The sequence below is a fragment of the Grampus griseus genome (genome assembly GCF_964374135.1).
Source record: "Grampus griseus genome assembly, chromosome: 14".
NCBI classification, from domain to species: Eukaryota; Metazoa; Chordata; class Mammalia; order Artiodactyla; family Delphinidae; genus Grampus; species Grampus griseus.
Window position 1 is genome coordinate 37,442,907 of NC_139008.1, and position 27,997 is coordinate 37,470,903.

A 27,997-nucleotide genomic window follows, 5' to 3' on the forward strand; every position below is an offset into this window, starting at 1 on the left:
CTGGTGTTAGGGTGCATCTGGGCTTCAGGGGAGCTGTGTGCACAGCGTGGTGAACGTGGGCGCGTCAGTTGGGTGACAGCAGTGGGTGCAGGGCATGCATGCCAAGCTGCGTGTGGTGCGTGTGAGGGTGTGCCCAACCCTCCCTCCTTGGGGCCCTGAGCTGGCCCCACGCAGCCAGCCCACCCCCGCTCCAGTTCCTACAGACGCTCTGCTCATGGTCTGAGGCCGTGTTGTGTGGTCGTTCTCGCCTTCTTCCTCCGTCTCCCCACTCCAAAAACTACTGACTGGCCTCCTCTATCGTGTCTGCTGATCCACGTGTTGGGCACAACTTTGACATTTCTTAACAAAAAAGAGAATTAAAAAGCGCCGAAAACCAGCGATTGTGATTCGGGTGGGCTGAGGGGGTCTGCCAAGGTGGTGCCTGGGTGTGTGGGGCCCCTTCCAGTGGTCATGTGCTGGCACGTCCCCGGGTGGGTGGGCCTGGCCAGCTACCTGGCCTCTCCTCAGTGGGTGGCCCAGGCCAGGACCAGCAGGTGGGGAGGGGGGGTCCGGGCAGGGAGCTACTGTCAGCTGTCAATAAACAGCAGAATATGGAGCTGCCTGGCTCACTTTTTTGGGGTATGTACATTGGGGCAAGTGGGGGGCTAGCCTGTTCCCGACAGGGAGGAGAAGTCACCAAGAGTGTACATCCTGGGGATATCAACAGGAGCCTCCTGTGGTCCCTGCCCAGCTTCCCACCCCAGCTTCTCTCACACTGGCTGCTGGTGCCTGTGCTCCCCAGTGTCCTCAGGTGGCCTCTTCCTCCCCCTGAGGACCATCCCCATTCAAAGCCACAGTCTGTGCAGCTTTTATTTCAATCAGGAAGTAATCAAATTTATACACAGTCTAAAAACAGTAGAAAAGGTGAGTAAAAAGGCCCACAGTCCATCTGGAGTGGGGATGGAGGGTGGGCCTGGTGAGCGTCGTACCTGGCACCCAGACGGTCTGGGCACTGTCCTGGCAGTGACGATGACAAGGCCAAGCAGAGAGAGGCTCACTGGGCGCAGGGCAGGGAGGGCATTGTCTGCCTGGCTGAGTCTGCCTGCCTGTTCCCATGGGGTAGGCAGAGACCCCAAGACCAGTCATGTGGCTCGCCGGACTTGGACAGGCCTAGGTCAGGCCCAGAGGAAGCCAAGACCTGGCCTGGATTCTGTTAGCAAGTCCACACCTGCAGGGGAAAGGCTCTGTTTCAGGTGCCCCTTTGGCCATCCAGTCCCAGAGCCAGCTGCCGTCCATACCTGCCTTCACTGCCCCCTGCCCAGGGCCGCTAGATCCCAACTCCCCCACCCCCGCTCCCCCCATGCAGCCCCTTTGGATGGCCTGAGCCAAGGCACTGACCTTCACGGTGCTGTCCACGGCTCCCGAGAAGAGCCGGCCCCGGGACACTGCCAGCGCAGTCACACTGCCCTGGTGACGCAGCAGAGTCTGCGTGCAGATCATGTTGTCCATACTCCAGACCTGGGGGCACATGGGACATGAGGACCGCCCAGGCCTGGCACCCGCCCTGAGCCTCCCACTGTCGGTAGGCCAGCTCGCACCCTGAGAGACCGGTCGTAGGATGCGCTGAAGACTTTGGTCTGGTCTGGCGTCGAGATGACCGCCAGGGCATACACAGTGCCAACGTGTCCTGTCAGGGTCCGCACTTGCTCCTTAGACTCAATGTCCCACACCTGAGGGGGTGGCACAGGCAGGTCAGAGACACAGACGGGGAAGACAGGGGCCCAGAGTCAGACCCTGCCCTTTGGCATCCACTCTTACATGGATGAGGTTCTCGTAGGTGCCACAGACAATGTGGTGATTCGTCACGGCAATAGAGTAGACGCTGCCGCCAGATGTCTGCAGGACGTGGATGCAGTCGAGGGTCCGGATGTCCCAGATCTATGGGCAAGTGCGGGCCACTTGGTCCCAGGCCAGGCGCCTCATCCCCTGGGCCTCTCAGCAGCCCACCACCCAGGGTGCTTGTGAGGGTCTCCCCACGCTGGCAGCGTGGGGGCAGGGCAGATGGAGCCGGCACAGGGAGGGCGCACCTTGATTGTCTGGTAGGAGCCGCTGTACAGGTAGCTCTGGGCAGCCACCAGGGCCCGCACCCAGTGGTTGAGGCCGGTGAGCTCCTTCTTCAGCTTCAGCTCGGTGCCCACAATGTCCCACACCTGTGGGAGTGGCTGTGAGCGCAGGCCTGGGGGGCAGGCACCGGCACCCTGCCGCCCCGCACACACGTACACCACCTTGCCTGACCTTGATGGCCTTCAGGGAGCCGCTGAAGAGCATGTTGTGTGAGGAGACCAGCGTGCACACCGGGTTGTCGTGGGCCCGGATTGTGTTCACCTTCTGCAGGTTCTGGATGTCCCAAACCTGGCGGGAGGGAGGACGGGAAGCCTTAGGCCCTGGTCGAGCCCAGGCCCCAATGGCACAGTGAGCCTGGGGGTCCCGGCCCACCCGCCGGCCCCACTCACGATGATGGTGCAGTCGGCTGAGCCGCTGTAGAGCTTGCACCTGGGGAAGCAAAGCCAAGGTGTCAGGGTGCGAGAAGCCAGTACCCTCGCTGACAATGCCCTGGCCAGGCTGGGGGAGCACTGGCCACTGGGAACCAGCAGCCTGGGCCATTGCCAGGATCACTGCTGAGCCCAGCCTTGGTTTTCCTGCCTTAGCGAGGGGACCTTGGAAGTGGAGGCCCAGCCCCGTGCCTGCCTGGCAAGCATCTGACAGCTGAGCTGGGAGGTAATTACCCCCGTTAGTGTTGTTGGCAGTCAAGCTGTTGCTTCCTGTGAGCCAGCATCTCTCTCTCATACACACACACTCACACACTCACGCCCACAAGAAGCCTCATGACACAAGACAGGAGGGAAGGTCTAGAAGGGGCACCCTAGGGGTGAGGGGGTGGCCAGGCAGGCTTCTCTGTGGTGCTGCGCCCCGGGCTCTGGCTGTCGGCCAGCAGTAGCTGAGGCCCTGCCTCCACTCTCTGGTCCCACCTCTGTCCTCTGGCTGCCTGAGGCTCTCCAGGGCCAAGGCTCTGCTCTGTGAATGTACGGCTTCAGAGGTGGAAGGCCCACATGCTGCCACCCATGATTCAGCCCTGCTCAGGGTGGAGGGCGTCTCCCAGGAGGAGCAGACAAGAGCCACTCTAGGACACGTGCAGCCACGGACTCAAGCTCACAGCCCACAGGACCTCCCATCCCTGGCTCCACATGGGCCCCGTGGTCTGTGGACACACGTGTGCCTGCACTCACCCCTGGATGCAGAGTGCCAGCACAATGCCATCATGGCCCTCCAGCGTCTTCTGGCACTTGTAGGTGGTACACGTGTCCCACACCTGCAGAGACCAGGATCAAGGCAGGTCCCAGCAGGGTCAGCCCAGTGGCAGGGGGCACCATGGCAGGAATGACGTGAGCATGGGGGGAGGGGAGAAAGCCCCATCCATGAGCAGGCCTGGAGCCGGCAGAGGCTGGTGTGCAATGCCCACCCCTGCCCCACCAGGCTGCCAAGCCCCTAGGCAGGACCCTACCCACCTTGATGGTCTTGTCAGAGGAGCCGCTGAAGAGCAGGTCCCCCATTGAGTAGACGCAGAGACACCAGACAGGGCCCTGGTGACCCACAAAAGTTCCTTTGCACTTGAAGATCTGCTGTGGGTCGTAGGCTGCAGAGAGATGGGGGAACTGGTGATGGGGGAACTGGAGGGGGCTTCGGGGATGGCGGCGGGAGCGGCAGTGGGCCCATACTCACATCCTAGGATGCCCATGTTCAGCCGTGCATTGATGTGGGACAGCTCGTCCTGCGAGGCCAAGAGTAGAGCAGAGGGTGGGGTGGGCGGGGCTCCACAGCCCTCCATGGCCCCAGGCCTGAGCTCTGCCAGGGCAGGGCAGATGCAGCAACAGCCCTCCCAGCACAGACACCTAATCATAAGTGGGAACAAGCCTCCTGCTGGGACCCAAGCTGAGGGATGGTCCTGTGTCCCCCACCCCACCCCACCTCCCTGCATCAGGCCCCTGCCCGCTCACATTCAACATGGACGCGTCCCTCCGGAACTCCATGAGGTCCTCGCTGAGCTTGCTCTGGTTTTCATCCAGGACATCTGTGTAGCAGGGACCAGAAGAAGGGTGTCAGGGACCAGGAGGAGGGGCTGCACCCCTGCCACCTCTGGGCCAGGCTCTCACCGAACTTGAGTTCCAGGCTCTTCTCCAGCTGGTCGATCTTCTCTGAGAGCTTGCCCAACATGGAGCGCAGGAAGGCGATCTCCTGGTCCTTCTGGGCCAGTGCCACGTGCATCTCGTGGAAGCGGTCATCCGTCTGCTGAAGGAACTCCTTCAGGCCCTCGAAGCGGCAGGTCTCCAAGTGCGTCTCATACGTGTCCTGGTTTCCAATGAACGTGCACCTGGAGAGACAGGACAGCTGCCCTGCCCACCTGTTCAACTGCCCGCCCAGTTGGGCCCTTCCCTTTGCCTCCCCAACCCCAAGAATCTCTCTCAAATCCCACTTGTGTGCCCACTGCAGCCCCAATGGGCCACCATCCTCTGCATACCTGCATGCCCACCAACCCACCTACCCACCCTGCTTCTACCCAGCAATCCAGTCACTTCACTCCTGCTCAGAGCTCTTCAAGGGCTCCTCCACCACCTCACCAGCTTCTGCCCTAAAGAGCCAGCTGCTGCCTCTTCTCCCACCCCCACCTCCCCTCTGCTGCCGGAAGCCCTCACCCAGGTCTTTGCCTGGCTCGTGCCCACGCATGCATTCATTCTCAGCTCGTGCCTTCCCCAACCACCCGCAGCTCCCTGACCGCTCCGTCCCCCGTGTTCCCATGGTGCGCAGGTCTCCTCAGCACCTGTACCTCAGTTTGTAATTACATAGACGATGGTGTGGTTCCCGCTAAGGTCGTCTCCCCAGAGCCTGGCAGACAAGTGGATCTCAACCAAGGTTTGCTGAAGGAGGGACCGTGAATGCCAGCCCAGGCCCACTCGCCCCCTCAGGTCCGCCCACCCCCACCCCGGGGCAGCCCCGTGCGCCCACCCCCGCCCACTCACCCGTACTTGGAGTGGGGACACTTGATGTGCTCGCACTCCTTGAGATGTGCCTCCAAGTTCATCTTGAGAAGGGGCGGGCAGCTGGGGTTGTTGGGGCACCGCACAGGCCTGTAGTCACAGCTGCCCTCGTGGTCCCTGGAGGAGGTGGGACGTGGGGGGGGCTGAGTCCCCAGGGGCACTGGTTCTCAGTACCCCTGGGGGGTGGGGACTGGGGATGGAGGGGGGCACTTACTTCCGGGCGCTGAGCTTGATGGTGAAGGGACACCCTCGGGGGTCCACCTCAAAGACAGTGGGCTTCCCGCCCCCCACTGCCCGACAACCGTGCCTGCAGTGGATGAAGAGCTCGCCAATCTGCTCAGCCACTGCGATGTTGTTCACCACCACCGTCAGCTTGGCATTGTCCACGGGACACTTCTCTGGGGGGGAGGGCATGCTGACCCCACAGCCCACCCAGCCACCATCTCCCCTGGCAGCCCTGCCCTGGGCACTGTGGCCAGGCTGCTCTGGGGGAGACCATTCCCTGGTGGGCGGCAGGCCTGGAACATGCTCCCCCAGCTGGGTGGGCTGAGCCTCTGTCAGGGGCCTAATCCACCCATCTACCTTCCCCTCTGGGGCGCCCGTAACAGGAAAGGGTGCACGGCTGGGCCACCAAGAATGACCACTGGGTGAGCAGGTGGTGGCAGAGGCCTCTCAGTTGACCCGAGAGTCTGGGGCAGGGCCAAGAGAGCTGAGGACAGAGCACAGAGAGGGCCAGTCCTGGGCCAGCTGCTAAGGCCTGAGACGGTGAGGCCGGCAGCCTTGACAGCAGGGGCAGCATCCGAGAGAGTGGGCACTGTGCCCAGAAGGCCCACCCACACCCGCCGTGGGGCGGGCTCTGAGCTGCCGTGCTCGGGCTCTGAGCTGCCGTGCTCGTCAAGGTCTTGAGCCTGGCCCGAGCCTGGCCTGAGCAGTCACCCAGGAACCACTGCCGCAGGAGGACTAGGGAGAAGCGGCTGTGCAGCCAGGGTCTCCATCAGTGCTGGACCCAGGCCGGACGTCCCCGGAGGGACCTCCCACCGCTGGGGAATAAAGTTGGCCGAGCCTAGGCTGAGAGGGCCCTACCTGACTTCAAGGCGCATCTTCGACAGAAGGTGTGCTGTGGAGACAATGGGCGGATTGGGGTGTGGCGCAGAGCTGCCCCCACCCCGTGCCCACTGCAAAGGGCACCTGCTGGGCGGCCAGACCAGGCCTGTGAGCGAGGCCAAGGCTCCCCATGAAAGGGGCCTCACGGTGGTGCACAGGTCGGGGAGGGGCAGCCTCACCCCACACGTGGTGATCACAGGGTCCTTGAACACACTGCAGCAGAGCTGGCAGCAGAGCTTCACCGAGGGCTGCTCGGCAAACACCAGCGGCTCCTAGAACAGGCAGGGCTGGGTGAGGGTGGGGCCTGGGACTGCTGACATGAGTGCGGGCACCCAGGGCCCCAGCCCCTTCCTCTGCGGGCCTGGGCTGCCCTCTTGGGGTGGAAGCACCTCTGCCAGGATGTGTCCTGAGAGGAGGAGTCCGCTGAAGCCTACAGCTGGGCCTGAGCTCCAGCAGACCTGAGCAGGAAGGACCCCTCCAGCCATGCCCTCACCCCATGACACCTACCCTCTCCCTGGGACAGAGACTAGAAAGGGCCCCACGTGGAACCCACCTTTCATTCCCAAAGCTGATGCCTGGGCAGCCCCTAGGGTGGGGAGTGAGAAGAAGGTGCCTGGGGGACCCAGCCCAGCCCCCCGAGTCCCTGACGTGGACCTGTGCGGATCAGGGGCCCCGATCAGGGCCTGAGGGGAAGGTGCCCCCACCGCCCCAGGACGGGGAGGGTCCCTTGGAGTCTGCACCGAGCCTGCCCGGCCACACCTACCGGCTCCTCCTCCTCCTCGGGCAGCGAGAATGTGGAGCGCAGGGACATGCTGGACTCCGAGTGCAGGGAGCGGACGGAGATGGCCGAGTCAGAGCGGCGTGGGGTGCTGATGGGGGGCTGCGGGCAGACAGGAGGCCGTCAGCTGGCAGGAGGGCCGGGCTCGGACCCCCGTCCCAGTGGGCGCCCACTTAGCCCACAGCCCGGCTGTGCGCGGGGAGCCGGTGTGACGCCCAGGCCCCGCCTGCCTGGCAGTCCCGGCCCTGTGGTTGGGACGCCTGCTTACATCTGCCAACTTTCTTTGTGTAAATGGAGAGACTTCCTGCTATTCAATTCTACGAGGACACGCTCGGCCTGCTTCCTGCTTCCCGTGAGGGAATGTAGGCCGCAGAGGGGACACCTCCACCAGCCAATCCCGGGGCAGGGGTGGCCACGGCCCCCAGACTGCTGGAGGGAAGGGGGTGGAAGGCTGGCCGCGGGAAGTTGCAGGGCTCCAGGTGCCCGCTGGGCTCAGCCACCCGCCTGGCCGTCCTGGCCGGGGACACTAGCCCAGGCCAGTGAGGCTCCCTGAGGGGAGGTGGGGACACCCCCACCAAACCCCAACCAAGCTTCTGAGAGCAGGAGGGGGGGCCACGGGTGCTCGTCTCTGTCTGAGCCACCAGAAACACGGATCTGGGGGAGTGCCAGGGCAAGGGGTACTGTCCCTTCCTCCCCTCTGGGCCTGGAACCCTCCAGAAGAGATACTCCAAGAGCAATCGCTCCCCACGCTCTTCCCCTCCTGCCCCGAAGCTTCATTCATGAGCCATAAACCTCCTGCCTCCACGCCCAGCCCACCTGCCCCCTCTAGGTCCCAGCCACTCTGGGACCTGGCTGCCTCTGTCTGAGCCTCTGTGGGTGTGGGGACTGTTGGAATGATCCCCTCCCCGCCAGCCCGGGGTGTGGGACCCACAGCGGGCAGAGGGAGGCTGGCCGGGCAGTTCCAGGGGCCGGCTTCCCCGAGCGGGTGCAGCAGAGATCAGCGTCCCCAGCATGCCCGCAGACAGGGACCTCCCTCACCAGGGCAGCACCCACCTCCCGTCACAGCATCTCAAGTGGCATGTTTGCATGGAAATGCCACATGAGGAACAAGAGGGGAAATCAGAAGAAGTGAGTCAAGTTATCCCCAGGGCAGCGATGGAAACCAGAGGGTGAGAGCAGGTCCAGACAGGAGCTGGACTAAGCATACGGGGCCTGGCCTGGCTCTGTTCTCCCCTGCCCCCCTAGCCCCCTGCCCCCCTGCCCGCCTGCCCCTTGCTGGGCTCCCACTCCTCCTGAGTGAAGAGGCTGTGGCTGCCAGGCCTGGGCTGGGGGCAGGGTAGCTGGCCCTAAGGTACAGAGCCTGGGGGAAGGCCTGGCTCCCCAGGGCAAGCAGAGGGGCAGCCTGTGGGGGCCGAACATCCAACAGAGATGGTGCCCAGGTGGCCGCGGCTCAGGGCCCTCACAGCACACGCCTACCTCCTTAGAGCCACCAAAACCCAAGGATTCCAGAAACCACAGGCACGGGGAATTCACTTCCTTCAAGGCCCAGCTGGGCAGGCGAGCCTTCTGTTCCCAGCCTCACTCCATGGGCAGGTCACAGGTCCCGGAGACCGAGGCAGGCAGAGCCCAAGGGAAGGGGGAGCTCGTGTTTAGGGAGGGCCTAGTGCAGTGCTGGGCACACAAACGTGTTTGTTTGAGTAATTAAAAATACTTTTTTTCTCTCTATTAAATAGGAAACAAAGGCCTGGCTGCCCAGCATGAGGAGAAGCCTTCGGTGCTGGGAGGCTAGAAGGGCTGGAGCACTGACCGGGGTCTGTCGGGGGCTCTGAGGGAAAGCAGAAAGCAGGCACAGGAGAGGTGAGTGGCAGTGGGAAGTTGCTCGCATCCCACCCCCACCAGCCAGGCCAGCCTTCGCTTCCCGCAGCAGTCCCAGAGCCGGGCGAGGACCGACAAACAGGGAATGGCCACTGTGACCCTGGCCACACGGCCTGGGTACCGACAGCCAGCTCCAACTCTGACCCAAAGCCCTTCCTCACTGACCCCAGCCTGGGCCTATCCATCTTTCCCCACCTGCTGAACCCCGTCTCCCTCGTCAGGAACCCCAAACTCGGGGCCTCTGCCTCTACCCGGCAACCCACCCATTCATCCTCTGCTCAACAACAGATGAAGCTTTAAAAATGGGGTTTTTTCCCTGGTGGTGCAGTGGTTACGAATCTGCCTGCCAATGCAGGGGACGCAGGTTCGAGCCCTGGTCCAGGAAGATCCCACATGCCGTGGAGCAACTAAGCCTGTGCGCCACAACTACTGAGCCTGTACTCTAGAGCCTGTGAACCACAACTACTGAAGCCTGCACGCCCTAGAGCCCGTGCTCCGCAACAAGAGAAGCCACCGCAATGAGAAGCCTGCGCACTGCAAAGAAGAGTAGCCCCCCCTTGCTGCAACTAAAGCCCATGTGCAGCAACGAAGACCCAATGCAGCCAAAATAAATAAATAAATATTTTTTAAAAGGGGATCTGATCTAGTTACTCTCCCGAATGAACCTTCTGTGGCTCCCACTCCCACAAGATAGAGCCAAACTTGCCTCCTCTCAGCCTGCAGGCGCCACACCCTCTGGCTCAGCCACCTTCACCAGCGCCTCTCTGGAAACCCAGCCATGGGTGCTCAGGCCTCAGGGTGTCGCACATGCTGGGCCTCTGACACCAGCTCGCTTCACCCTCAGACCTGAGCTCGCGGCTGAGGCTCCACCTTCAGCTCCTCCTGGGCCCTGGGCGCCTGGAGGGAGGGCATGGTGGGAGGCAGGCTCTGGAGGGGTGGGGAGGGGGGAGCGAGGTGCAGACCTACCATGCTGTCCTCCTCGTCCCGTGGGGAGTAGGCGAGGGAGCTGGAGGAAGAGGGCGTCCTGCGGTGCTGTTTGTATGTGCTGGTCCCATCAGCTGCGAAGAAAACAGGGCTGAGATGCCGCGAGCGGGGCCGTGCGGGGAGGCCTGACCACCGTGGCAGGCAGTGGGCTCCTTCGCAGATGGGCCAGGCAGGGGCGGAGGCTGGGCTGGGGGTTGTGGTTGCCTCCCCAGGTCTAACCAGTGCCTGCAGCTCACCTGCAGGGCTCAGCCTGCCCTGGACAGTCCCAGAGCTGAGTCCAGAAGCTCCCAGCCCCAGCCCTGCCACCCACAGGCAGAGAGGTCCGAGGCCCCTCAGCTGGTACGTGGTGGGGCCAGGATGGCAGCCTGGTGGTCTAGGTCCCCTCTCCGCCCACCTCTTCCCCTGGTGCGGCCAGAATCAGGAACCGGCCACAGGCCCTCTTGGCCTCCTACAGGGAAGGCTGCTGAAGGCATGGTCCTCCTCCTCCTGCACGTCACCCCAGCTGCCCAGAGAAGGCACTGGTCAGGGGTCCACGTGGGAATAGGAGCCAGCCTCACAGGCCCTGAAGGCAGCAGCCAGAGGCCTACAGTGGCCAACACTGGTCTCAGGCCCCAGCCAGGGCCAGATGTCACAACAACCAGCCCCAAAGGCCTGGTTCATGATCCAGGCTTCAAATGGCTGCCCTGTGACTGGGCCTCAGTTTCTCTGTCTGTAATGAGAGGGGCTGGGCGAGGCAACTGTTCGTGCCTGGTCACTGGCTTTGACCATCCCTGATACTGAGGGAGTCGCTGGGTTGGCCACGGGCGAGACAGGCCCCCGTTACTCTCTGCCCAGGAGCTTTTGACTGCCACAACAGGGTGCTACATGGTTTCTAAAGCTGGATAAGAAATTAAAGAACAATTACTCGGGTGATGCGATTAAGGGGTATGTATATTTGTTTTTTCCTCAGAAAAGAACATCTAAGAATAAAGGAGGGCTCTTTCACAGCCCCTGAGGGGGTCACCCAGTGGTAAAAAGGAGCCTGTGTGAGCAGATGTCCATGGCGGCCTGGTGATCCCACTGAAAAGTGTATCCAGAAGATACCGTGGAAAAGCAATTAAAAAACTAATTAGCAGCTGGTGTTCTCCTACGAAGGGCAGTCCTGAAAAGGCAAAAGAACACACACTGCTCCCCAGAAGCACCGGTCCTGACAGGAGGGGCCCCATGCCCTCATGTCTTCGGGAAGGAGGCTGTGCCCTCGTGGTCTAGTTCCTCACCACCTCCCAGAACACACAGTGCTGAGGGCTCAACCATGGGACCAGACTCGGGAAAGGACCCCGTGAGTACTTCTTATCACCTCCCCATGCCCAGCCTGGTCCCCAGTCCTGACCTTTCAGGGCCTGCTAGAAGCCTGTGTGGGACGAGTCAGGGGTCGCTTGATAAAGGACAGGTGTGCAAAGTGGTGCCGGAGAAGTCGGGCGGCCCACCCCAGAGAGGTGGCAGGCGAGGCCCCAGGAGGCAGGTGCAGGAGGATGTGGGGTTGTGGGAGGAGGATGTGGCAGTGGAACAGGAGGGAGCAGGATGGGGGACTCCTGCCCAGCCCAGGTTGGCCTGGGCTCACAGGCTCACCTTTTGTGATGGTGGTGACAGCCGAAAAGGCGGGCCCGAAGGTCGTTTCCATTCTGGTCTGGAGAGAGAACAGAGGAGACTTGGCCTTGATCCCAGCGAGGATGTGGACACACACGTGGACATGAGCTGACATGCTTTCTCACTAACGAGTCCACATGCGTGCATATACTCAGACGTGCCAACCACACACACGGCATGGCCCACCCGAGGGACCTCCAGGTAGGGAGAGGACTGCTCTGGTAGCTCTTCTGGGGCCCTGGGTATGTGGGGTGTGCACAGAGGCAGACCATTCCCCGAGGGTGTCCCCCTTACCCCGGTGGCGGCGTCTGGGGTAGGAAGGTTGCTAGGCCCCCCGGAGAAGCGGTTGTAGCGGGCGCTCTTGCCCGAGCTCATGCTCTAGAGAGGCATCTAAGGTCCTCGGGTAGCATCCCCTATGGGTGGAGCACAAATGAAGGGCTTTGGAGATGGTGGCCAAGCCCCTGTCGGTTGGTGGGGCCGCTCCACAGAGGCAGGCCCCCTCTGGCCAGTCCACCACAAGGCACGCTTCAGTCTCTCTCCACCACCAATCCCAACAAGGGCAGGTCCATGCGGGCAAAGTCCCTTCCCCTCCCTCCCGTCCCAGGTGTGCACAGGCCAGAGAAAAGGAGGAGACCCTGGGTTCAAGCAGGCAGCTGACACTCAGTTCTACCTTGCTTTAAGGCTTAACCCTTTGGAAAAGCCCACCAGCTCCACCCCAGAGCTGGAGAGCCCCTCACCCCTGCTCTGTCTGCTCCTCTGGGTCCGAGGTCTGAATGTCCCTGGGGCCAAGGCTGGGTATACACAGCAGGACAAAGCCACAGGCCTGTTTCCTGCCAGGGCAGGTGTGGTCAGGCCGAAGCCACCTGGTCTGCAGGATGTCGGGGATGCTGGCTGTGCCCACAGAGAACCTGTGGGTGACGTACTTGGAGCCCAGCCCCTCACCAGCCTCATCACATGCAGAAAGCCCCTTCGGGTGGGGGAGGAGCGAAGAACTCCGACTCTTGACCTTGTACAGGTCACCCACTCCAGGAACAAAGGGTGCCCCAGTGTGACCCAGTCTCAAGGGCTGGGGTGGCAGGGAGAAGGCACAGTGGGAATCATCCCAGGTCTCTGGTGACTCCCATCCAAGAAGAGAGGGGCTAGATGGGCCCTGAGAGAGCTGGCCAGGCCCAGGTGTACCCACAGAGTAGGAAGAGATTAGAAAGAAAAGGAGACCCAGTCAGCAGCTCACACTAGGACGGGACCCCAGGGAGAGCTGCTCCATTCCCGAGACAGTGCCCACCCTGTGGTGGCCCTATCAGCAGGCACCCCCTGGGAGCGGTCTTCCCCATGTCAGGACCCTCAACAGTCTGTAGCCAGGAGCACAGTCTCCCCCTGCAGCAGTCGGCTGTGTTGAGAGCCACGAGACCGCCGGCTTGAAGCCAAGCTCCCCACGGGGAGGAAGGCCAGACGCTCAGGACTGCTGTCAACAGGCCCACTTGAGCTCTCCACCTCAGGAGACCCCCAGCAGCATCCCCGGGACTGTGGGCTCATTGCCTGGTGCCCGGCCCAGCCATCAGACCAGCATCAGGAACTGCTCTAGGAGGTCAGGCTCATCTTGCTCCTGGGGCCGCGTGGCAGGCAGGGGCCCACTCTGTGGTCTGGAGTCCTGCAGGACTGTGAGGCTCCAGGGGGGAAGGGCTGCTAAGCCCCCCACACTGTGGGAGAAGGCGGGAGATGCTCTCTGCCCCCTACTGTGAGTCCAGCAGAGAGCAACTGTACAGTCCAGCTGGTTCTGGCACCTTCCACACCAGGTCCTCCTGACCTGGACCATGTAGCGATGTCCACGCCCCACCCCTCCACAGCCAAGCAGTGTGACCTGGGGCCCACCCAATGGTCCCCCAACCCGGCCTGCAGGTCTGCAGGGAGGGGGTGGGCTCTCAAGCATACCCGGCCCTCTGCACTGTGCTCCCAAGCTGCCCACCCCTTCAAATGCCACCTGCACGCCACCCCCCCAAACTTTGAGACTCAGGCATTGACAGGGTGGCTCTTGGCCCCTGCAATTGGCACTGCCATGAGGCACCTCCCCCGCAGGGCTCTGAGCCCCTGTGGGTCTGGCTATATAGGGGGTCCTGAGAGCTTGGCCAAAGCCCCCCTGTCCTGCCCACCACTCTCCCTGGTGTGACTCGAGGGGCTTGGCTGCCTGCCCCAGTCCAGGCTCTCTGGTGGCTTGTCCTCTCAGGGGAGAGACGGGGGCTCCTGAGAGTGGGCAGTGCCAGGCCCTCAGGCAGAGGGGTGAAAGGGGCTTGTCCCGAAGCCCACCTCCAGCCCCGCTGCGAGTCTGCATGCTAAGCAGGAAGTCTTGGAGGCCGCCCTGCTTGGGGTAAGGACACTCTAGCTGCAGTGAGGCCCAGACAGTGGAGAGTAGGAGCTCCAAGATTCCTCACATCAGCATGAAAAGCTCCATCCTTTGGGGAAACCCAGGGTTGGCTCCAGCCTTAGCACCACGGGGGCGGAAGTGGGGGGTGTCACAGGGAGGCCACTGGCTGACACTGACCTGGATTTTACAATCCATCTGCTCCTTCCAGTGCAAGCTCCCAGGAACAAGAAGCCAGCTGCTGGCTCCAGCAAGCGGCACCCACGGTCCGGGTGGCCAGGACCACAGCAGGCGCTCCCCCAGGACCTCAGCCAGCCCGCTGCCTGGCCCCCTTCGGTGCCGGGTGCCCAAGTGCCTGTTGCTGCAGCCTGGGAGAGCTGGCGTCTGGCTGTCCTGCACTCTGAAGTGAAGTAAACAGAAAGGCACGCAGGGCCCGCAGGGCAACATGCAAATCAGGCCGGAAAGTCCGCAGACAGCCAATAGCGGTCAGGCCCGGGAGGGGATGTACAAGACCGGCCAGTGAACCAAGCTGAGTGAGGGAAGGAGGGAGGGAACCATTTCCCGGTTCACAGGGTTCAGTGTGCAGCCCCAGCCCTGGACAGGGGGGTGGGGGGAAGACCCTGCTCGCCCCGCCCACCCGGAACCAGAACCAGAGATTGCATCCAGAGCATCTCAGAATTGAGCAAGATGCCCTCAGCCTGCCCTCAGGCCGGTCCCTGGGGGCTGCATTTCGCAATAATAGTCTTCCCCAGTATCCTTTGGCTCTGGAGGCCAAAACCCCAGAAACAACAGCACACGCAGCACTCCCCTGGTTGGGGCTACAGGGAGGCTGGGCCCAGCCGTCCTGGGGGTGTGCCCTGGCCCCCCAGAGAAGGAGGCCTCTTCCCCACCCCACAGTCAGCCTGAGGCTCTTAGGCAGGCAGGAAGTTGTCAACTAGAGCAAGAATCCTCAGCCAACCCAGAGCCTGGCCTCTCTCAAACTGGGAAAAGCCGTGTGGGATGGGCCAACTAGGGAGACCTGGGGTTGGGGAGGGCGAGAAAGGGCTTCCCCTCAGTCCTTCCCCACTCGTGCCAAGTCCCCACACCTGTTCCCAGGTGCCTCAGCAGAGCCCAGGGGAGGGACTCAGGGATTCTATCCCAGAAAGAGAAAAGCCCCCAGGTCCTGATGGAAATGGGGCTGTCCACCTTGGATAAGGCTGATGGGAGAGTGGGACCAACGGATGCTTAGAGTCCGTGCAGGAGCAGCCCGTCTCCTGCCTCGCCTGAGCCAGGGGTCAAGACCCAGGGGTCTTTGTCCACCCACATCCATGTCTAAGGGGCTCCTGGGGTCTGCGGTGCACTCACCACCCAATGAGGAACCAGCGATCTACCCAGAATGCCCCAGCCCCTGCACTTCTCCACCACAGCCCCTCTTCAGGAAAGCCCCTCACCAGCCCCCTTCTCTGAGCAGCCTGCGCAGGAGGGCAGGCCAGCTCCATCGGGGCCCCTCCTCAGCCTGTCCCCTGGAGGGAGCCCAAAGGGATCTTCTGGGGCCTCACCCTCAGGACTGTGGGACATGACCCCCCTTTCCCTTAGTAAGTACCCAGAGTGGGTGTGGGTTAGGCATGGTCCCGTGGCTGGCAGCCAGTGGAGCGGTGGCCTAGGCTGGCCATGCCAGAGCTGGGGGCAGTGGGGTGGCCAGACGAGGCCGAGCCCCACCTCAAGGCAGCTCCTCTGATAGCCCTAGGCAGCAGATGTGGTGGGGTTCCCTGAACAGCACATGCTGAGCCAGCGAGGGGGTGGACTGCCCTATAAATGTCGTCAGGCCACACGTTTGGCACCGACTGCCCCAGGGAGGGGCGTGGGTGGCTCGGGAATCCTCGGCCCTTCCTGCCACGGAGCCGTGGGTGGCCAGCTGGCTGGACTGTGGCCGGAGCTCCAGGTGCAGCCCCTGGCATCACCTGCAGACTGCACAGCCCCCCAGTAAGCCCTTCCCTGGTCCCCCAGGTCCCCAGGCCCAAGCCCAGGCCAGGTTGCCAAATCCTATAGACACAGGCCCGGTTGCCATAGCAAAGCCACACACACTTCCCCTGGCTGTTTCCTGGAGTCCCCTTCATATGCCTTTTCCATCCCAAACAGGAAGGGTGTGATGTTGGGAACCCCCTCAGCAGGCCCTGATCTGAGGTCTGCCCGGCCTCCCTTCCCTCCCAGCACTCAGCCCAGACCTTTGCCCTCACCTTGCCATCCTTCCCTCGGTATTCACAGCCTGGACTCCCCAGAGGTTTCAAAGCTGCCTGCCTAGACACCTGCTGTGACCTCCCCTCCCAAGGGCTCTGCCCCCTTGCACCCTCCACCCAGGCTCCTGGCCTTTCCTGTCCAGGTCCAGCCTCTCCAGCCTCCCCGGGCCCCTGTGCTAGAGGGAGGGAGTCTCTCCTGCTCTGTGGCCTGGCCTTAACCCCCACTTGGCAATGGGAATGCCTTCCCTTCCCCAGTGCCCTTGGGGCCAGCCTCATCTCCCCATCATTTATCTCCCACATCTGATGGCCATGTATGAGGTGGGAACCTGGCCCAGCCTGGGGGACATGCAGAGGGCTTCCTGGAGGAAGGAGTTGGCCAGATCCAGAGCAGGGAGAGAATGTTCTGGGAAGAGGTGGCATTCATCCCCCTATCTCAGTGTCCGGCTGCAGGGCCACTTTTTCCTGTCCACACCTTCCCTCCACTTCAGTGCCCAGCCTAGCTTCGACTGCAGGGGCGGAACTGGGAAGCATGTCCCTAAATTAGTGGGTCTAAACTCATGGAAACAGGCCCTGGGTCTTCACCCAAGAGCCAAGTGGCCAGCAGTGCCTGGGCCCAGTCTGCACCTCCAGGCTCCCTTGGCCGTTTTCTCATCACTCCCTGCGTGGCTTCTGTCTCCTGGGCTTCCTCCTTCTTGCTCCCCTGTAGAAGTCAGGAAGGGCACGCAGTCCCTGGGCCAGATCTGGGTCTGGAGGTGACCGGGAGCGTGGAGGGCAGAGGTCTGGCCCAGCCCACTCCTCTGTCTAGCCCTCACCATCCAGCCCTCTGGCACATTCCTCCAGTCCTGGTGTCTGCTGGGCTGCTCCTTCCCCGCCGGGTGCCCTCCCTAGGTGCTCTTGGGATTGTTCACCCCTCCAAAAGGCTTCCAGATAGCCCGCCTCCTCCTGCTTAGGGCGGCCAAGGGCCAGGTATGCACAGTGACGTCAGCACCACCCCAATGCCCACCTCCTGCTTCGCCTGCCCCACCTGACTCCACGCTCCTCTGGGAAGCATCCATACCTCTTCTGCCCCACAGCCAGTGCACAGCGGACACTGAAGGCATCTGTTGAGAGGGGTTGGTGGGTCCATCTTCATGGGTCTGAGCCAGAGGTCTGAAGTCCTAGGTGCCCACCCACAAGTGCCAGACTCAGACCTGAGTTCAAATTCTGCTTCTGCTACTTAACAGGTGTGCGACTCTGGGCAAGTTACTTGCCTGCCAGGTCCTCGGATTTCTCACCTATTAAATGGAGTGGATGTACCCAAGTCTGGAAGGAACTGTGCGAGATGCCATGTGAGTTAACAGTGAAGGCTCCACTGACATCAGCTCCTCCTTGAAAACTGAAAATGGAAGCTGAGAGACCACCCCAGGCACAGACAGCCAGCGAGGGGTCATGACCAAGGCTGACCAAAGCCCTGTTCCTTCTGCTTCCTCTGTTGCCGCAGGCAAGCTGAGGAGCTCCACCTTGCATGTAAGCCAGCCCCTCCCCAAGCCATGCCAGCTAGCGGCCAAATCACCGTGTCGGGGCTGCCGAAGCCTCCCAAGTGGCTCAGGCCCTTCAACTGCATCTTCTTCCATTTCCCAAACTGTCCATTCCTTTGTCCAGCCAACTGGCTAAGGTTCACATCCACTGCAGGCCAGGCCCTACGCTCCTTCCCAGCCTGTCTCTTTCAGCCAGACTGCCCTTTTCCCTGCTCTTCCCCCGAGGGAGGTTCTGGCTTCCTGGAGATAGTACTGCTATAGGATGCAGGCACCTTGAGACACAGGGCCTGGGGTTTCCATGGAGAAACTTGAATCCGCAGAGCAGTGAAAAGTGGGAATTTATGACGGAGAGGGGAAGGGGTGTGGGAAGGGAGAGGCCCAAGAAAAGGAATGAGGAAGAGAGAGGCCACATAGTTGGCGAAGGCCAGGGGGTGGGCAGGTCCCAGGAGAGGGGGCCTGTTGGGGGGGGAGGGGTCTGAGGGATGGGAGAAGGGTGTGCTGACAGGCTGGGCAGCATAGAGCTCTAAGCAAGGGACACAGCAAAGTAGGGTGGAACCCCTCCCCACTAGAGCAGGGTGCCATCCAGCAGGACCCCAGACTCATCCGCAGCTGACCACCCTGACCTGGCTCAAGACAACCAGGCCCGGGCAGCCAGACCCAGTGAGAACTAGGAGAGGAGGGCCCCAACCCACTCTCCTCTGCACACAAGCCAGCCTCCTCACTCTCTCCTACTTCCCCACTGAAGCTAGCAGTCCATCCTCCACTCACAACCAGAGGCTCTTTATTAGACTTAGACCTGATGCCCTCTCTCCTGTGCTTGAGTCCTCCAACAGCCTCCCTTGTAAGCACAATACAATCCCCATCCTGCACTCTGGTGTATCTTCACCAATTCACCTCTCATGACGTTGCCAGTACCCGCGGGTGTCCGCTGAGCTTCCTCACCCTGGGCCTTTGCACATCTTGCTACCTCTGCCCAAAAAGCTCTTCCAGCAACTTTCCAGGACGGGATGCTCACTGTAGGTGCCCCCTCCCCAAGCCATTCAGGAGCCCCTGGTACTCTCTTTCTTAACACCTCGCTTCTTTTTTTCATGGCACCTATCACAAATCCTCATGACTGTGTCTGTGCATTGTCAATCCCGCACCTCTCTCTAGATCACCCGTTCTCAAAGCGGGTATGCTTGGAAATGTCTGGAGACATTTTTGGTTGTCACCTCGGGGGTGGGGGAGGTTACTGGTATCCAGTGGGTGGACACCAGGGATACTGCTCAACACCCTACAAGGCACAGCAGGGAATGATGGGCACGAAGTATCAAGAGTGGCGAGGTTGTGACAAACCCTGAACGAGAAGAGCCTAGGAGAACTGGGATCATGCTCTCCGCAGTCTCCCCGCGCCTACCACAGTGCTGGGCACCCGGCGGCGATCAGTAAACGCAGGAAGAAGGAATGAATAAAGGAGAGAATAGAGAAAGGGAATGAGTGACGAACCAGCTGACAGACAGACGGACTGACCGGGGAGACCCCGGAGCGTCTCAGCCCCGCCCCCCAGGCCCGACCCATTCCCCAGACACCAACACGCCGGCCCTCCGCCCCACCGCGCGGGCCCAAGGCGCGAGCCCCAGGCCCGGCACGCCGCTAGGACACTCACCCGCCCGTGGCCGCTCGGGAATCGCAGCGCCACCCTCCCGCTTCATCGTGCCCCCTCTACCGCTGGCCGGGAAAGGGACAGGACGTTCGAGCCGGAAGCGCTCAGGCGCTGTGCCCGCCGGGATTTGCAGTTCCCTGGCTCTCGGGGCCCCAGGCGGCCGCCTTACTCGAGGCTCTTCAGAAACTACGACTTCCGGCGGCTCAGATGTTGCGGGGCGGGATTGGTGGCTTCAGAATCACTCTATGTTGCAGATCGGACTCTGATTGGCTATATATATCCGTCGCTCACAGTTAAGTTCAATGGCCTCTGCAAAAGGGTGGAGCTTCGGGTGTCAGGTCAGGGAGACCGCCCCCAAAAGAAATGTCAAGGCTCGATTGGTGGAGACTTGGAGAGTAGAGAAAGGAGCGTATCAGCGGTGAAGAGGGAAGATACTTCCGCTGGGATTGCCCAATCGCAGAGGTGGAGCAGTTTCTATAAAAGCTTGAGCCCCAGGCTTCTGCGTTCTTTCCGAATCAAGTAGGAGGTCATAAGGTTTGTTTTTCGTTTTTCCGTACGTCACGGTCAAGGGAGGAACCGGGCCCAGAGTGGGTTGGGGAAGTGGCCCAAACCTGCCAACCTAGACCCCGGGTCCAGCCTCCGTCTGAAACCCATCTTGGTCCTCAGCATTCTACACGTTTCTGCCCCCAGTCCCGTCGGGAAGTCGCAATCTCCAGATCTGTTTCCCTGTATAGGTAAGGCTGGGCTGGGCCTGGTTTCCCAAATTCAGTTCCGAGCCTGTGATGAATTGCTTTAATTTCTGACACCTCGCATGAAAACTGCACGCGCAGTCTGATTATTTTGCAAGACTGAGGCTTTAGGGTGCGCCTTCTTGATGGAAGGGCCTGGGGGGTGAAAACAGGTCTTGCCGGAAATGGCAGGATTGGGCATCTGTCTGCATTTGGGCGGTTTCTGACTTTCAGGACTGTCGGTGATCCGGCTGGAGACCTTGAGGTAAATCAGCATCGGTCTAGGGGCCTTGGTCCCCTGACTCGGATCCCTGGATTCAAGGTAGATCATGGGCCTTGCCCAGCTGCGCGTGGAGACCTCTGGCTTCTCCCTCTCTCTGCCTTTCTTCTTTTCTAAGGCTTCCCTCTTTGGCGGGAAGCTGGGATTTTGCACCATTTGGGGAAAGGATTTCTTGAACCTCATTCCTAAACTGCTCCCGCAACATTGCGAAATCCAGTGCTATGTTGGGTAGAATTCACAGGACTCTTCAGGTTTTATTTTTGTTACCAAGAAAGCAGGGTGAATGACTTTGGACTCTTCTGTTGCTTAGTCCTCCTATCTCGCCATCTACCGACACTCCTTTGCCCTCGTGCCACCTTCCAGTGCGCCCAACTCCAGTAATCCCACTCTGTGCAGCTCCTGTAATCACGAGACGTGGGGAATCAGAGAACCCTCCCGTTTTTCTAGACAGTCTTCTCTTAGCTACATTCCAACTCTTAAGGGGGAAACAGAGCCTTTTCTACTCTACAAGTACCTGTACTTCTCCGGATTCCCTTGGCCAATCCCAAACCCTTCTTCCCTATGCTCTTCTGTACCCAACGATACCCCAGGTTGAAAATGCTGGTCCTGCTGGAGTAAGCCATAGTGGAACTTTCTATCGCCCAGGACCAGGGAAAATGCGCCCACTTAGGGAAGTGGCATATGGCAAAGGCACAATCAAGAGTACATGCGCCCTTCTTCTTAACCGATTTAGCCCAATGCAAACAAAGACTGGGCCAATTTTCTGAAGACCCTAGTAGGTTCACGGGGGATTTCAGGCCCTAACCCTGGCGCTTGATTTAACTTGGAAGGACGTCCAAATGATCTTACCTACCTGCTGTACTCATGAGGAGAAGCAGAGGATATGGGCAGCAGCACAGGTGTACGCCGACCAGTTTGCCAGGGACCAGCCCAACATTTATGTCCCAAATCATAAGCCCATTTGGGATTATAATTGCCTGGGGGGGGGAAGGCCAGGAATCACGAGGTCCAGTGCCTATTAGAAGGAACGAGAAAGTGCATTTGGAAGCCAGTCAATTATGAAAAGGTCAAGGAAGTGACCCAAGAGGAAGAAGAAAGCCCTGTTCTCTTTCAGGGACAGCTTGTGGAGGCTTTTTAGAAAATTTGCTAACAGATCTCTCTGCTCCCAGGGTTCAGTCCCTGCTGCCCCTGATATTAGGCAAAAACTCCAAAAGTTAGTTAGGCCCACAAACTCCTAGAGGGGGCCTTTGGAATATTTTATAATGGAGATCAAACTGAGGAAGAGGATAGAACTCAACATGGAAAAAGGCACGCCGAGGCTCACGCTAAACTGATAGCTGTTGCTGTCAGCCGTGCCTTGCAACCTCAGGGCAACCCAAAGGGGGCAAGAAGGTTCAACCATCAGTCCGGAGGCAAGACCAAGGGGGGATGCTTTAAATGCAAGTCACCTGACCATTGGGCCCATGAGTACCAGAAGAAGCTCCCGGGCCTTGCCCAGTCTGCAAACAGACCAGTCATTGGAGATGGGACTGCCCTTGGTCCCCAAGGGGAATGGGGGCTCCTGCTCCTGAGATGGCCATGCTGGATAACTGAAGCAGCCCAGGGATTCTGGCGGTTCCCCCCGTCCCCACAAGATGTCTATCTCCTTTGAGGAGCCCCTGGTGGCAGGTAAGATCAATTTTTTAAATTGATACAGAAGCTACTTGCTCTGCCCTGATTTCTCACGCTGGGCCTCTTTCCTCTAAAAAGTGCAGTGACTGGTGTCAATGGAAAGCCTCGTACCCTTCACTTCTCTGGGGCTCTCACTGGCCATTTTGAACATGCCTTTTTAGTTGAGTATCCTACCCCACTACTAGGGAGAGATCTTCTGGGCTCCCTCAAGGCGATACTGTTAGGAGGCCCCGAGCAGAGCAGCCCCTTATCTTAACCCTGGCTAAGGCAGATCAACACAGGAGCAAGGGCTTGTTCCCAGCGATATTCTACAAGCAGTGAACCTTGCAGCAAACTGGACAAAGGAGTCCCTGGGAGGGCTATAAATGCCCAACCTGCAGAAACTAGCCTTAAGCCAGAAGCTGCTTACCCTAACCAGAGACTAGTACCCCATTAGGTTAGGCAAAAAAGGGGTTACAACCCCTCATACATAAATTTTTAAAACATAGCCCCTTGGTTCCCTGTCAGTCTCAATGCAATACTCCTATTTTGTCAGTTAAGCCTAATGGGGGGATATAGGGTAGTGCAAGACCTCAGCAGTAACAGAGGCAGTGGGTCCTATACTCCCCCTTGTGGCCAATTCTTATAATATATTAGCCCAAGACCTTGTAAATGCTAAATGGTTTACTGTGCTCAACCTCAAGGATGCCTTCTTTTACATCCCAGTTCATCCCTCACAATATTTGTTTGCCTTCGAGTGGACTAACCCCCACTCGGGCCAGATGCAACAATACACCTGGACAACACTACCTACCACGGGTTTGGGGGCAGCTCACAGTGTTTGCCCAGGCCCTGGGAAAGGAACCAAGGGAAATAGGCCTAAAAGGGGCTATGCTACAGCATGCAGATGATATATTAATATGTAGCCCCACCGTGGAGGCTCAAGTGAGAACATCATTGAAGTTCTTAATTTCCTTGAGGTCCAGGGTTACAGGATCTCCCAGAAAAAGGCACAAATCTCAATGCAACAAGTTAAATACATGGGACACATTATAAACCCTGGAAGTAGACAGCTGTCGCAAGATAGAAAACGAGTATGTTAGGCCTAAGTGCCCCAAAGACGTTTCTTTGTACCTTTTTACAAAGGTAAAAAGGCAGGGTTTTGCTGACTCTTGATCCCAGGGTTTGGGCTAATGTCTAAGCTCCTGTATGAAGCCATTAAAAGCCCAGATACCGAACCATTACTTCGGGCTGAGGAACACAGGAAAAGGCTTTTAATAGTATCAAACAGGTCCTCATTAAAGCTCCTGCTCTGGGTCTCCTCAGTTTTAAAAAGCCATTCATTTTGTAAGAAGTCCTAACCCCCTAAAAGCTCTGGGCGACCTAAAAGAAACTAGAAGTTCCTCGGCCAATAGGCTATTTTTCCACACAACTAGATGGTGTGCCCTGAGGTTGGCCTGGCTGCTTTCGGCCAGCAGCTGCCACCACTTTATCAGTGGAAGAAGCTAACAAGCTTACCTTGGACGGCCACTGGAAGTCCAGACCCCCGCCCCCCAACATCAAGTACAAAGGTTTCTAGAGATCAAAGGCCACCACTGGCTAACTGGAGGCCACTGTACTAAGTACCAGGGTTTACTTGACTCCCCAGAGGTAACCCTCAAAACTCCCAACACTGAGAAAAACGGAACCCTCTTAACACTGTTGGTGGGAATGTAAATTGGTGCAGCCACTATGGAAAACAGTATGGAGGTTCCTAAAACTACAGTTGCCATAGGATCCTACAATCCCACTCCTGGACATATACCCAGACAAAACTATAATTTGAAAAGATACATGCACCCCAGTGTTCACTGCAGCACTATTTGCAACAGCCAAGACGTGGAAACAACCTAAATGTCCAGTAGAGTAGTGGATAAAGATGTAGATATATACAATGGAATACTACTCAGCCATTAAAAAGAATGAAATAATGCCATTTGCAGCAACATGGATGGACCTAGAAATACTAAGCGGAGTAAGTTAGACATACCATATGATTTATTTGTGGAATCCAAACTACACAAAGGAACATCTGTGAAAAACAGGCTCAGAGAAAAGACTTGTGGTGGCTTGGGGGAGGGAAGGACTAGGAGTTTGGGGTTAGATGCAAACTAATATATAGAATAGATAAACAGGGTACTGTATAGCACAAGAAACGGTATTCAGTATCTTGTAATAAACCATAACGGAAAAGATGGAAAAGTATATACATATAAGTGAATCACTTTGCTGTACACCAGAAACTAACAACATTGTAAATCAACTCTACGTCAATAAAATTAACTTGCTACACCCTCAACCCAACTACACTGATGCCTGCTGAAATCCCAAAGGTAATACATTCCTACCTTGACCAGGTTTATCCCTATAGGCCTGATATGACAGATCAAGACATTGACAATCCTGAGGAAGAATGGTTTACTGATGGCAGTTCATTAAGGACGGGCTCAGGAGGGTAGAGCATCATAGAGGTGAAAACTTTTGCTGCCCATGGCAGCGCAGAAGGCCGAACTCTAACCCAAACCTTAATCCTAGGGGAAGGAAAAATTGTAAGCATACTCTAAATAAGCCTACCTCGTTCTACATGCCAATGGAGCTATATGGAAAGAGGACTTGAATGCAAAATATTCCCCTGTAAAGTATGGGGCTGAGATCTCACAGAGGCAGCTCAAAAACCAAGCAAATCAAGTAACAGTCATTCACTGCCATGGACACCAAAAGGGAATCTCCCAGATTATCAAAGGGAATAATAGGGCAGATGGAGAAGCAGAGAAAGTCCTGATACAACAAATGACAATCCCATCCCTTACCCCTTACAACATTCCCAGGTACTACTGAGGAAACCTGGGCGCAAGAAAAAGGGTGAACTAAGGGAACAGAAGGCTGGTGATGCATCAAAAATTGCTTTTTCTGACGAATGGAAAATCAAAGGGCTACGTGATTTTTCTCCATCTGGGGAAGGATACTGTGTACAGTGGTTTTCTGGCTTTTCACGAGAAAATGACTCCCAGATGTTAAAGGGTTACTTGAGCCTGTGCCCTGTGCCACCCATAAATAAGGAGGGCATCTCAAACCCCGCCCCCCTTTTGTTAGCCCAGTCCAGCAACGTGGGCCTTAGCCAGGAGAGGACTGCCACATGGATATCACTCAGATGGCCTCTTTCCAGGGCTTCAAATATTAGTCTTTGTGGCTAGTTTTACTGGATGGGTGGAGGCCTTTCCCACTAGGAGAGAGAAGGCAACTGAAGTGGCTAGAGCACTTCTGAAGGAAATTATCCCTAGGTTTGGGTTGCCCTGACACCTCCAGATTGACAGTGGACCCTCAATTCATAGCAAAGGTTACCCAAAAGACTCTAGGAAATAGATACTACCTTTATTTGTCCTGCAGACCTCAGTCCTCAGGAAAGGTGGAACAGACCAGTCATACCCTAAAGAAAACCTTGGGTAAGCTCTTAGCAGGAAATATCAGAACCTGGTAATAGCAGGTGGTGCCACCTGCTGCCAGCGGGGCAGCCCCTAAAATAACTAGGTTGAGCCCCTTTGAAATGACATGGTAGGCTATTCCTCACCCTGGACATGGTAACCAGCTGAGAAAGCTAGGCACACCTTAAATACATTATTAACCTGGGCCAGGTCGGAAGGGGGCTATTCAAGAATGGAAACAGTTCAGCTCTCCCCAGATAACAGCCCCAGTGACTCCAGTGTAAACCCTGGGTACTGGGTGCTCTTAAAGACCTGGAAAAATGAGTCCCCTGGTGACCAGCTACTCCCAAAGCAAAACAGTCTTTTATCAAGTTTTGGTAAGCACCCCTACAGTGGTTAAACTTAATGGAGTCACTAGTTGGGTTCATCTACCCAGAATTAAACCTGTTTCCACTGATCTGTTACAGGAACCTGAAGACCCACATCCCAGCTATTCCTGTGAACCTGCCCAAGACCTCAAATACCTCTTCAAGAACGTGATCCCCAAGCCAGTGACAACTGCATTGATAAGTAAACTCTCACTTTGACATTAATTTATTTCGGGCTCTCTGGGTAACAAAAGCAAGATAAGTGACGGTAGGCTGGGAGCCCGTATTTTTTACTGGGCTCTTGTTTACTGCAGGATTTCTTTCAACACTACTTGCATTCCGGTTGCTTCCTAAATTAGAACTCTGATGTCATTATGAAGTTATTAGTCACCCCAACTTTTCTCCCCCTCCTTTGGGGATTCATGTCAGGGGAGTGAGGATCCAACGCAATAGTAAATCTCAAGAATTACTGTTCAGGGAGAGAATCTGTCTCAGTGCTGGGTTCTAACATCCCAATCCTCAAAGCGACGCCTATAAGCTTAAAGAACTAAGCTACACATCCAGTAATGATGACCTTGAACTTACTCTGGCTGAAGGTCCTGCAACCCCTGCTCCCCTCAGTCCACATCCAGCCCTTGGCACAGCTTCCATGCCTGGACCTGACCCCTCTCGTTAGTGCATCCAGCACACAAAGCTCCCCCCTTCAAAGCATATTTGTCTTCTACTCTGTCATGAAGGTAACTCATCTTGCTGCCCATGCCAGAAGCCTGGACTAAATTCTGCAATGCACCAGCAGTTGACATCACCGCCATTACCCCTAATTTTAATTGCGAAGATCAAACAGTTAACGCCACCCATTGGTTCCTCCAAGATCAGCTGGCTGGTGGGATGTGTCTCCTGGACAGGCCTGGCGCCAAGCGTCTAACACATATCTTCCCTGCGTGTAGTACATGTTTTTTGCCTCTCCCAAAGCCTTCGAAAAGACTCATACACCCTTATTCAGTGGTGGGATCCTTTCTTCCAACTGTACTGGAACCCCCCCCTTGGGCAGACTCTACTGAAGTGGTTTAATTCCACAACAGTATGTCAGGCATGTGCCCCTCCCAGACATCTATTCCTTTGTGGTCCAGGTGCAAACTGACTGTCCTCTTCAAAAAACCCCAATTCCTCTTTCCCTTTCCTGGGATTAGCTGTGGCCTTTCCTTGTATAGACAGTGCTCTGTTTACAGGACAATGTAACACTAGGCCAACTGAGTAACCAAACAAACCCAGGTATTGCCATCTATAACATCACCCACCTCTGGGGCAAAAGGGCAGTTGGTCTCCTTTCGGCAGAAAATGGAGCTGCCATTGGTTTGGTGGCCCCTTGGGGAAGCTTTGTTTATCGTGAAGTGGTGCTCCACAATCTTTCAGATGCCCTGTCCTGAGTGAATCCACAGGGAATGCACTCACCAGACTCTCATTGTCTCTAAGTTCCTTGGCTAGTAAAGTGATGGCTAATAGACTGGCCTTAGACTTCCTCCTAGCCAAACAAGGAGGAGTATGTGCAGTTATCAAGACATGTTGCACCTACATCAATAACTCTGGGCTAGTAAAAGAGGACGTCAAGAAAATGTGACCACGCCAAATGGCTTCATTCCTTCAGACAGGGTAACCCAAGCGCTGACCTAGACTGCAATTAAGGAAATGTTACCAAGTGAGACCTGGTTCTTGCCCCCTGCTTGGACCTCTAGTTGCCATAATCCTTTTACTGAACTTTGGCCCCTGCCTTTTTAATCTGCTTGTTAAGTTTGCTTCCAGGTTGCAACAGTTCCACATCAAGATGATGGTGATGTAGGGATTCCAGCCATTCCCTGAATAGATCGTACTGGAATAGCAGAAGTCACCCTGGGGCCCCTGGACAAAACAGGGCAAGAGTTCCGTGGCCCCAATTAGGTAGGGTCCATGAGCCCAGTGCCAGCCTGAAGAAGCTACAGAAGACAGACCTCCGCCCCTCATCCTCCCAATAAAGAGTTCTTGGGGTCCTCGTCACTTGGGAGATTTGAGGTAAGAGATAGGTGGCTGAGCAGCTGCAACCATTTCTCCTGCTGACACTTCAAGATAAGGTAGTAGCAGGAGCTTCAGGCCCTGACTGGGTGGAAGACAAAAGTAACTACAGTTTCCTCATTCTTGTGGGTCAAGGGGATTTTCCAGCCCAACACATCTGTTTCACAGTCTTGGTCTCTTCTGGATTCTTGGTCTCGTTGGATTCTCTTCTCAAAGACATCTATAAGTCTCTGAAGTGCTTAGCAATAAAGCAAAGGTGGTGAGTTGATTGGAGCACACGTGTCTTTATTTTCA

General features: G+C 57.6%; 1 protein-coding gene and 1 long non-coding RNA gene across 6 annotated transcripts; one reads left to right on the forward strand and one right to left on the reverse strand.

Annotated features, from left to right (window-relative positions):
- Window positions 1-831: 831 nt before the first annotated feature.
- Window positions 832-19,242, reverse strand: TRAF7 (TNF receptor associated factor 7). Of its 5 annotated transcripts, none has more exons than XM_082671442.1 (21): window positions 19,174-19,242; window positions 11,734-11,852; window positions 11,422-11,479; window positions 9,796-9,887; window positions 6,940-7,056; window positions 6,356-6,448; window positions 6,156-6,189; window positions 5,287-5,470; window positions 5,061-5,189; window positions 4,191-4,408; window positions 4,035-4,108; window positions 3,760-3,808; window positions 3,546-3,673; window positions 3,267-3,349; window positions 2,493-2,532; window positions 2,275-2,391; window positions 2,067-2,189; window positions 1,798-1,917; window positions 1,578-1,709; window positions 1,378-1,497; window positions 832-1,207 (listed from the first exon to the last, which is right to left on the reverse strand). In XM_082671442.1, the coding sequence occupies exons 2-21, from the start codon at window positions 11,812-11,814 to the stop codon at window positions 1,193-1,195; spliced, it is 2,007 nt and encodes a 668-aa protein (XP_082527568.1). In that variant the 5' UTR covers window positions 11,815-11,852; window positions 19,174-19,242; the 3' UTR covers window positions 832-1,192. The 5 variants fall into 5 exon arrangements, with proteins under 5 accessions (XP_082527568.1, XP_082527566.1, XP_082527567.1 ...); XM_082671440.1 differs by having other exon boundaries at window positions 5,055-5,189; XM_082671441.1 differs by lacking the exon at window positions 19,174-19,242 and adding an exon at window positions 13,976-14,183 and having other exon boundaries at window positions 5,055-5,189.
- A 456-nt stretch (window positions 19,243-19,698) lies between these two features.
- LOC309832348 lies at window positions 19,699-27,959 on the forward strand. Its single transcript, XR_014297679.1, has 3 exons — window positions 19,699-19,904; window positions 20,133-20,220; window positions 25,757-27,959. It is a non-coding gene; the product is annotated as an uncharacterized lncRNA (long non-coding RNA).
- Window positions 27,960-27,997: the final 38 nt, after the last annotated feature.

Excerpts from the sequence above, each read along its gene's own strand:
- TRAF7 (XM_082671440.1), bottom strand. The coding sequence starts at position 11,814 with ATGAGCTCGGGCAAGAGCGCCCGCTACAACCGCTTCTCCGGGGGGCCT. Across the intron at positions 5,190-5,286 it reads ATCAAGCTCAGCGCCCGGAA|GGACCACGAGGGCAGCTGTG; the intron begins GTAAGTGCCCCC and ends CACCTCCTCCAG. Across the intron at positions 3,809-4,034 it reads GGGACGCGTCCATGTTGAAT|GACGAGCTGTCCCACATCAA; the intron begins GTGAGCGGGCAG and ends TTGGCCTCGCAG.